Source organism: Mobula hypostoma, assembly GCF_963921235.1.
Source record: "Mobula hypostoma chromosome 5 unlocalized genomic scaffold, sMobHyp1.1 SUPER_5_unloc_1, whole genome shotgun sequence".
Taxonomy (NCBI): Eukaryota; Metazoa; Chordata; class Chondrichthyes; order Myliobatiformes; family Myliobatidae; genus Mobula; species Mobula hypostoma.
The window spans coordinates 81,905-91,937 of NW_026948113.1; the positions used below are offsets into that span (position 1 = coordinate 81,905).

At 44.9% G+C, this 10,033-nt stretch overlaps 1 protein-coding gene across 1 annotated transcript; it reads left to right on the forward strand.

The window, feature by feature from the left end:
* The first annotated feature begins 349 nt into the window (after nucleotides 1–349).
* Nucleotides 350–1,014, forward strand: LOC134341108 (uncharacterized). The gene has a single exon (XM_063038870.1). It carries the CDS (start codon nucleotides 350–352, stop codon nucleotides 1,010–1,012), a length of 663 nt encoding a protein of 220 aa, XP_062894940.1. The 3' UTR covers nucleotides 1,013–1,014.
* The last annotated feature ends 9,019 nt before the right edge of the window (nucleotides 1,015–10,033 follow it).

Consider the following 10,033-nt stretch of genomic DNA (forward strand, 5'->3'; position numbering starts at 1 on the left):
TTGTCCTGCAAGTTCACCTGGTCAACTGGCCTTCCAATATTGTTCACCAATTGCCACTCTGACTTGGGACAGTCCAAAACGGAATGGAGATGGTGTTAAAATATTTCAGAACAAAAGTGAATATAAAGAACAGACAGCAGTTGGGTCCAAAATGGAGTGTGGAGTCAGAGTCCGAGAGTCTGCTGACTGTGGGGAAGCAGGTTGGAGTGCAGCAAGTGATGAGGTTTTATTAGAAACAGTAAATGCATCAAACAGAATAGCCTAGAAAATTTTGAGAGAATCTCGATTGATATCCAAAGGAAACCCTTCCATTTATAAACTCAACCTAAAGGAGAATACATTTCATGGCATGAAACACCTTGTGAAATTCTCCTTTGGAAAGCATAGTACAAAACACAGAATGAAGACAATTATGGTTCTGGGAGCAACAGGGTCAGGAAAGACGACCCTCATCAATGGGATGATCAACTACATCTTGGGCGTGAAATGGGAAGATGACTTCAGATACAAGTTAATACATGAAGAGACAGGAAAATCCCAGGCTGAAAGTCAGACATCCTCCATCACTGCCTACGAACTCCACCATCAGGTAGGATTTAAAATTGATTACTCTCTGACTATCATCGATACGCCAGGATTTGGAGACACCAGGGGAATAAGCCGAGATCACTTGATCACTGAGCACATCCGAGAGTTTTTCACCTCTCCACAGGGTGTTGATCAAATTCATGCTGTGTGTTTTGTTGTTCAAGCCTCTTTGGCTCGCCTGACTCACACACAAAAATATATTTTTGATTCAATTCTTTCTGTTTTTGGCAAAGATATTGCAGAGAATATTCAGATACTGGTGACATTTGCAGATGGAAAGCATCCCACTGTTCTAGAGGCTTTGAATGCAGCTGAGGTACCATGTCCCAAAGATAAAAATGGTGTGCCAGTTCACTTCAAGTTTAACAATTCTGTCATGTTTGCCAATTGTCCGGCTACTGGAAGTGCTGCAGATAAGGGATAAGGGTACTTCTGGTGAAAGCGGAGAAGATTATAGTAATAATTTTGATGCAATGTTCTGGAAGATGGGAGAGAACAGTATGAAGAAATTCTTTCAGGCTCTCAACAAAGTTGAAACAAGAAGTTTATGTTTGACCAGAGAGGTTTTGAGGGAACGTGAGCGGCTGGAGACTACAGTGGAGGGGTTGCAGGTTCAGATCAGAGTTGGCCTGACCAAACAGGAGGAACTCAGGAAAACACAACAGATTCTGAACCAACGCCAGACCAAGCTGGATGCAAATAAAGACTTTGAGTATGAGATTGAAATTACATCTCCAGTGGAGGAAGATATCAGTGGGACTGGCAATTACATAACCAACTGTCAAAAATGTCGCTTCACCTGTCACTATCCCTGTGCGATTGCAAATGATGCAGAAAAATCTAAGTGTGCAGCAATGGACAGCAATGGGAACTGCACTGTCTGTCCCCAAAAATGTGTCTGGAGTGTTCACTTTAACCAGAAATACAGGTTTGAGTATAAAACCAAAAAGGAGAAGAGAACATACGATGAGCTGAAAAAAAATTATGAGACGGCCTATGGTGAGAAGATGACTCAGCAGAAAATCATGGCGAAGCTTCAGCAAGAGTTTGGTGTGGTTCAGAAGACAGTGCTGAAGTTTATTGAACAATTATCCATGAGCATTAGGAGACTTGAAAAGATAGCTCTGAGACCAAATCCGTTATCCACCCCAGCCTATATTGAGCTACTAATTCAGTCTGAGAGAGAAGAGGCCAAGCCTGGGTTTCTGGACAGAATTCTGGCACTGACAGAGATCAAGGAGTGGGCAGTGTTAATAAAGGAAGCTGACAATGTGAATATGTCATCAGAGGAACAGAAGCAAAATCCAGAAGAGTCAAACAAAGGCACTGAAAACTGGGTTAAAAAAAGCCTTTCTATCATTTCTAAGTGGTGGTCTGGTGCTAAATAACTGGAAGACATTACAACCATTTCCAAAATGGGAAGTAAATGTTCCACCCAGCTGATAAACAATCTGCTGATTCTAATTCACCCTCCATCTCTCCACCATCTGCCCAGAGAGTTTAAGACCACATCTCTTTTCCTCAATGCTGCCCTCCCTCAGACATGATGAAAATCCTGTTCTTCAGCTTTTCCCCTGACTCCCTGTACCCACTGTGCAGGATCTCTTCCCCCCCTTTCTATTTGTCATTGGTTCCACTGTGCAGCTCGACCTCTGGCATTTCACCCTCCCTTGATATTCTTTTGCAGCCGCTCTGAGACATACATCTATGCAATTGAGTCTGGATCCACTGAGCTCTAACCCTTTGGATTTGTTGTCTATGACAATATCAGACATGGGAAAACAACAACCAAACTGTCCTTTGCCATACATTTTGTTACCTCTCCAAAATGTTGCTCAATTGGTGAAGCATCTTTTCTCAACAATACTTTTTTGATAATCTATGAGTAACCACTAACTGAGCAAGCATGTATGATTCATGTCTTTTAGATTTTGTTTCTGCAAAATGTCAGATCCTTGTACTTCCCTGGTTTATCGGTGCTACCATTCTGCAATACAACTATCACATTAACCGCTCTTTGTTCGCCTTTCTCTTCACTTGTGGATAGTTTAGCGATAAAAATTTCTGCCCCAGAGCAATCTCACACAACAGACTGGGATACATCTTAGTTCCTGGAGGAGGAAATAAGACGATACCAAATCTGCCTTTTTCAGTGATAACCTGCTCCATGAAGAGGTTGTTCCCAATGGAATCGGCTTGTTTCCTGGTTACCCTTACTACACTCATTAAATGCTTTGGGATTGTCCATTGGTGTTTCTTTCTATGTCATTTTCATGTTCTCCTCTGTACCATCTGTTCAAAGTAAAGTTTATTATTGGAGTACATGCATAAAAAACAGTGAGATTCTTTTTCCTTCAGGCATACTCAGCAAATCTATAGAATAGTAACTAAAAACAGGATCAATAAAAGAGCAAGAGAACAGAAGAATACAAACTGTTGAAATGCAACTATAAATAAAATAGCAATCAATAACAAGAGCATGGAATAACAGAATAACATGATAGATGCTGCTTTCCAACAACAGCATTTCATATAGATGTGCTCAGTTGCTCGGAGAGCTTTACCCATTATGTACTGTGCCGAATCTATTACCTTTTGTAGGATTTTTGGTTCAAAGGCATTGGTATTCCTATACCAGGCTGTAATGCAGCAAGTCAACACACTTCCACTACACATCTCCCAAAGTTTGTCAAGGTTTCTGATGTCATGCTGAATGTCTGCAGCCTTCTAAGGAAGTTGAGGCACTGTCGTGCTTTCTTTGCAATTGCATTTATATAATGGGTCCAGGATAAGTCCACTCAGATAGTGACTCTCTGGAACATGAGATTGATTAGTGGACTGACTGTGCAAGCTCAGACCTATTTGCTGGGAAGAGAGCATCCTGTTCCAGGAGAAATATGTTGAGTAACCAGAGACTGAAATTCAAGGAAAATGAACACACCTGCCAAATACTGATCAGGCTGTCTTAAAACTGGTTATGCAGAACGAGGTGAGTGTGTCCATATGGGAATGGTGATGAGGTGAGGGAGAAGGAGCAGAGATCAGTGTAACAGATAAGGTGAGAAAGAGAATATGGTGAAACAAGGAATGAAGGAGAGGAAGAGTGGGGACAGAGAATGCAAGAGATGGGGTGTGGAGGGTAAGAGAAGCAACAGGCAGAGGGGCAAAATAATGGGAAATGCTGGAGTGTGACACACATCGGAGATTTGGGGAGAGGACGTGAAACCATGGATGAATAGGAAGCATGATGAAAATGTTCAACAACTACTTTCATATCCCTTCTGGAACAAGGTGAAATTTTCCCCTTTAGCTTGTAGTTGTTCAATCAGGTAATAAAATGTTTACTAACGCCAGTACCGGTCTCTGTGGTTCTTGCTTCCACTCAGAGAAAAGACATAATGGGTTTATTTCTCTGAATTCGTAGCATAAATGAAAATGATGAAAAATGAACACACTACAACTGTGAAAACTGTGAACATTTATCACAATCTCTGGAAGAAACACAGCTTTGTAAAATAGGCATATAATAACAAAGATGATTTAATTCAAAGAAGCACAAAGAGATTCCATTCAGTAAGAATACAAGGAACAAGAATATAAATTGATGTTAGTGTGATGGAACACAAGGACAATCGTCACAAGTTCCACCAATGACAGCTCACAGCGGGTACAGGGCCCGGCAGAGAGAGCGGGAGAAATCCGGAGTCTGGCAGGAGTGGGGAGAGGGGGAGGGGGTTGGAGCAATGGAAAAGGGGAATTCTTATTCTGACTTATCCCCTTCCTTTCCAGTCCTGATAGAAGGTCTCAGCCCAAAAAAGTTAGGGGTTTATTCTTTTCATAGATGCTGTCTTCCCTGCTGAGTTTCTCCAGCCTTTTGTTTGTCTTGCATTAACTATCACTAACTTTTTTGCTTTTAAATTGTATCTGAGATTGCTCATATTCCCTCAGCAGAATTTACCCCGGACTGTTGGTGGGATTAGTGCCCACTTGGACCACAACAACTGGATCATTCCCTTCCATTACCAAGTTTCCTCCATCTCAGAAGGGAAGATCCTTACTCTAGCATCAGGTGGGCAACATAGCCTTTGGTGTTCTGTATGTTTGCTGCAGCAAACACTGCCTGTCCCCTTCATTATGCTGTCCTCTATCACCACTTCATTACTTATTTCTCCCACTGATTAAATGGCCGCCTATGAGATGGTGTCATGGACTGTTTGCACATCCTGCCCAAAGTTTCCACCCTCATTCAAATCTGAGGAAAGGACCGTGTACCTGTCAGACAAGAGTAGATGTTCAGGCTTCCTGAGGGTGTCCATTTGGATCTTTCTCCCTCATCTCCTGTCGCACCCTCCTATCATTGTCCTACCATTTATATATGAGGAAATGAATCAAAGAGGTACAATGGTCTCCTGGAACAGTACCCTGGTACCTACTCCCTGAGTGGCTCACTCTCTGAATCTCAGACTCCTGCTTATTAACCCTGGTTGAAGTTCTAACAATGAATACCTGTTGTGGACTAACAGAGAGGTAAAGAACATTTGGTCTGATATCTGGTTAGACAGGGTGATGGACAATTAAGAAGCAAGATAGATTACAGAGGAAAGATAGTGTACTCACAGAATTGAAGAAATTCAAATACCTGAAGTTACAATGGATATGCTAAAAGTAGTTATAAAAATGCTCACAATTCAACAATTTTCTAAAAAATCCAGAAGTGCCCACATTTTTGACAAAAGATAAAACACATATCTTGTCTAAAGGAGAAATCACAAATATGTCACACTGGCAGGGGCATTGGGAGCAAGGATGGAGTCAAATGCAAGACGCATCTTGTGAGGTTACTTAGATTTAGTTTATTGTTCGATATCAGGAGAGCTAGGCAGGAGCAGGAGTAGCGAACTAGACGAGGACTGAGGACTACGACTAGGCTGGGACCAAGGGTCTGAGCTAGTAATCGGAATTGGCTCCCAGAACCAGAGGAGACATGAAGAGGCTAGGGTATGGACTCCGAGCCCAAGACTGGGCAAGGACCCAGTACCTGGGTCTTGCCTCAGGCTCGGACCCCAGAACCAGGCATGGACATGACATGGGCTAGGGAGAGGAGGAACATGGGAACACAGAGCCTCGGCCTCGGGAGAGTAGGTACATGGAACCATGGACACGTACACAGAACACAGAGTCGGGACCACTCCTTGGGTACAGGACATAGGGCTGGGACTCACACACAGAACAGAGAGCCAGTACACCTCCTTGGGTACAGGACATAGGGCCGGGACTCATGACACTCCACGGGGCAACGGCAAGACGGCCTTAATTACCCCACCGAGGCGAGGACAGACACGACAAGACATGACCCCCCCCCCCATGGGGCAACGGCAAGACGGCCTGGTTTACCCCACGGAGGCGAGGACAAGAGGAGACAAGACATGACTTCCCGCGGGGCAATGGCAGGACAGCCAGACTTACCCCACAGAGGCGAGGACAAGTCAAGACCAACAGGAATGGACACCAGACAGTACCTATCTAGCTCCGGTGATGGAACTAGACCAAAGTGCAGGCGGGGACTGTAGACAAGGGCTAGAGGTGAGAAGGGCAGAGAAGGGATTCAGACAAGGGGGTAGGACAGGAATCACAGACCACCAGGGCCAGGACTAGACTCAGAACTGGGAAGCCACTACGACAAGGACTTGACTTGGTACTTGGATGCCGCCGGAGCCAGGACATGGACCTGGCACTTGGATGCCGCAGGAGCCAGGACGTGGTGCTTGGAAACTCCGGGTAGTGCCGAGCTCTCGACTCGGCCCAGGAACAGTAGACAGCGGCTCTTGATTCTCTCCGGCGGGTTAACTGACGGACCCACCTTGATGAGGAAACTTTGCAGGCTCGCTTCAGCGAGGTAACTGGACTGGGTTGCTCCGGTGAGGAAAGGCGAATTACCGGCACTCGCTTCGGGCGGAGACAAGGCTTGTCCTGGCCAGATGATATTGGCACGCCGTGACTTTGCAGACACGCCCGCACCGAACAGCTGAAAGCCGGAGACTATAAACTACCGGTTCAGCCGAGTGTTAATCGCCTCTAATCGCCAAAGTCGAGGGACACGGGAAAACAGGGAATCAACGGTCCGGATCGTAACATAAACAAGCTAAATTAAAAGGGACCCCGATCTGGACCATGACAAAATCATCCATCAAAATATCATCCCAGTCCTTGTTAAAAACTAAACATAAAATTGTCACATCATGCATCTCACAGCTAAACACCGCTCACTTGGATAACCACAATATACTTACAGAAGAGCAGAAAGGATGCCATAAGGATATGGAGGGAAGTAAAGAACAACTGATAATAGATACTGTAATTCTAAATCAAGCCCGGTAGAAAAGCAGAAATCTTTCATGTTGTTATATTGACGATCAAAAAGCATTTGATACTGTCCCACTGTCATGGTTAATAGATGTTCTTAAAATGCAAGTATAAACTACACTCAATACTTGTGAAATTCCTCTATCATCTGAAGAAGCACTGGCCTACTATAATCACCCGATCTACTAACTACCAAAAGTGCACAACCACTGTTAACAAATGGTTTTGTCTAGCTCTAAACCAATTTCAAATTTACTGAATCTGATGAAAATAGGGTATCAAATCAGAAACAACATTAACTCCGATTTCCCTGGACAGCCTTCAGTAGTTGCAGAGCTACGGTAGCTAACATTCCTCGAAGAAAGTCACATTGACCTTGACTTTGGCCTGGTACTGTCAGACAATGTCAAATCTCACCATTTTCGTTACACCTCCAACATTTAAAGATGCTAGTATTATGGTTGTAATTGGTCGTCGAGTCACAGTTCTTCTCCAGGTATACCAAAAGTTCGTTAAAGAAAAACACTTTTGAGGAAATGAATCAGAAGGATGTGTCTGTCTCCTGGAACACATCTCCACAAACACTGTCTCATCCATGATGTGGCCCAGTCTCCAGCAGTTCCATTATGTTGCCTGGACAACATACCGCCCGCTTGGACATGCCTAATTAATGAGATCTGATTTTAGGAAATAATAATTTCAACCTGGAACTCCCTCGCCCCAACACTCACTCCACCTTAAAATTATTCTCCAATGAGCAGTGTTACGTACCCCGTAACTGGGTTGCCAAACCAGCAGAAATGGATCACTCAGTTGGAGTCTGGAGTACTAGAACTAAGAAAGTTTTATTAAAGAAACAAGCAACACAGTAATCGAAAGGATAATAAATGCAACAGTTCAGCGATGATAAACACACATGTGCACAGAATTAAGATAACAGCATCAATCAAGCTCTATCGTTGTCTAGGGGTAAATGACCAAATTTCAAAGTGACTCAAAGTTCAGTCCAGTTTAGTAGTTCAGTTCACAGTAATCGTTGCCATGGCGATGGGCAACGTGGGGGGAGAGAGAGAGGGAACAGGAACAACTGATCATTCAGACACGGCTTCACTCACAGACCGGCGATATGGCTCACAAGCAGCTTTTGGGCAGGTCCTTGGTGATGTCACCTGAGGTCACCGACTGTGACCCCTCCTCCAGATGCGGTCGATCCTCTGCAGTGAACCCGGCACCCAGGCAAGGGCGGACACACACCGGGTTCCCGCTGATCGTACCTTTCCACCCTGGCCGTTGTCTGATACTTCCCACCGACTCGTGAGAGGCGTACCACTTCCAGGGTCTCGTTACCTCGAGTGGCGTGTGTCCTGCCTTAGCAAACCTGTCCCTTTTTATCCCCCTGCTGGGGTATCGCCTGTCCATCACTTCAAACAGTTCAAGGTTCAAAGGGGGGAGTCGCTGCAGACAGCTCTCTCTCCCCCAACCCTTCATTACACATCTCCAGATGCTGTTTCATTGTGTCCCTTATCCCTCTCTTGAAGACAGGTGGCAGACCAACTGCTGATCACACAGGACAGCTAACATCTTATCTATGTGTATTCGTCACACTTCTCCCCTTTAAGGATTTTTACCGGGAGGTAAAAATTACAAACATGAATACATTATTTGATACACGCACAAATATACATCTTTATCAACTATTTGGCTAACACAGCGAGTTTGAAGTTGTCAACATCTTGACAGACAGTCATCGCATTTTCTGTTCCTTTTACACGTGTTATTAATAATCCCTTAGACCAGGCTCCAACTCAGCAAACTTCATAGTGGCCAAAAACACTGATGAATTGCGACCAATGTAACCTCTCATTTGGTTTTGTCCCGGACCACAATAACAAGGGTCGTCCCATTCCGACTCAGTTTTCTCTCGCAAGGGCTTAGTAGGAGGGGGACGGGTATTGACCGCAGAGTTATTGCAAAACTTCCTGCAGTACCCCACCATCTCCAAGAGCCTTCTGAGGGCCCTCTTGTCTGTTGGGGGTTGGGAGGTCAGCGATAGCCTGCACTGTAGCTTGCATCACTGCCAGCTGCCCCTGTGTCACCCCAGTTCCCAGGTAAGTGACCCGCGTGTGGCCGAATTCATTTTTTTCAAGGTTAACTATCAAGCTGGCTTCAGACAGCCGTATTAAATTGCCAATACACACCTCTGTGTTCATCAGCCCTTTAGTCACTGAATTACTCATTATATATGGATGTTGTTTACTAGGCTACCTATTGTAACAGACATCACCCAACGTCCCAGTTCTTTGCATTGCCTCGGGACAATGAAACACACGGGTGCGAGTCGTTTAATTACTTCTTCTAAAGATTCGCTTTGTTCGGGGATTAAGGGAGAGACCTTATCAGTAGACCTGGCCAAAACAATAGCCTTCTCCCATCTGTTCGATCCCATACTAATCTTTTCAAAATGTTTTTTTTCTCTTATCAGGGGGCCCCTAGCTTCATTGATTTCCACGCTAACACCGACTAGGTTTGTTAGCATATCAAAAGCCGGTGACCGTCTCAGTTCGCGTCGGTCATGATCAATAACATTCTTCCCCCTGGGCAGCCGGTAAATCTCTTTCATGATTCCACCAACTGTTTCCTCCAGCACCGCAAAATGTCCACCGGGGGGGTACCTCGTGGGCCATGTTAAAAACCTCATCCCCATAACTCTTTTGCACCACCCCCCATTCCTCATCTGCGGGTACTGTACTTGATTTCCCTTTTTTCCTTAGCACTTCCTGCTCCACACAATAGCCTACTAGTTCCCTTGTTAAAGCTGTGTTAGAGAGAGCTGTCTCTGCCAAAACCATCAGCCCCTCGTCTCGCTCCTGCGTCTGCACAAATTCTTTCCTGGCTACTGCTACGTCCGTCCCAGCTCCCTCACTACCTCTTGTCTCACTACACCCCGTCTCATACAAGGTTGGCAGAAACGTTTTAGCTAAATTCACTATCGCGGGCCCGTGATGAACCTGTGAGTCCATGGGCGGGGCCTCAATGCTGGCAGGCTGACCTGTCAATCTCACGACTGGGAACACGATTCCTC

Excerpts from the sequence above, each read along its gene's own strand:
- LOC134341108 (XM_063038870.1), top strand. The coding sequence starts at position 350 with ATGAAACACCTTGTGAAATTCTCCTTTGGAAAGCATAGTACAAAACAC.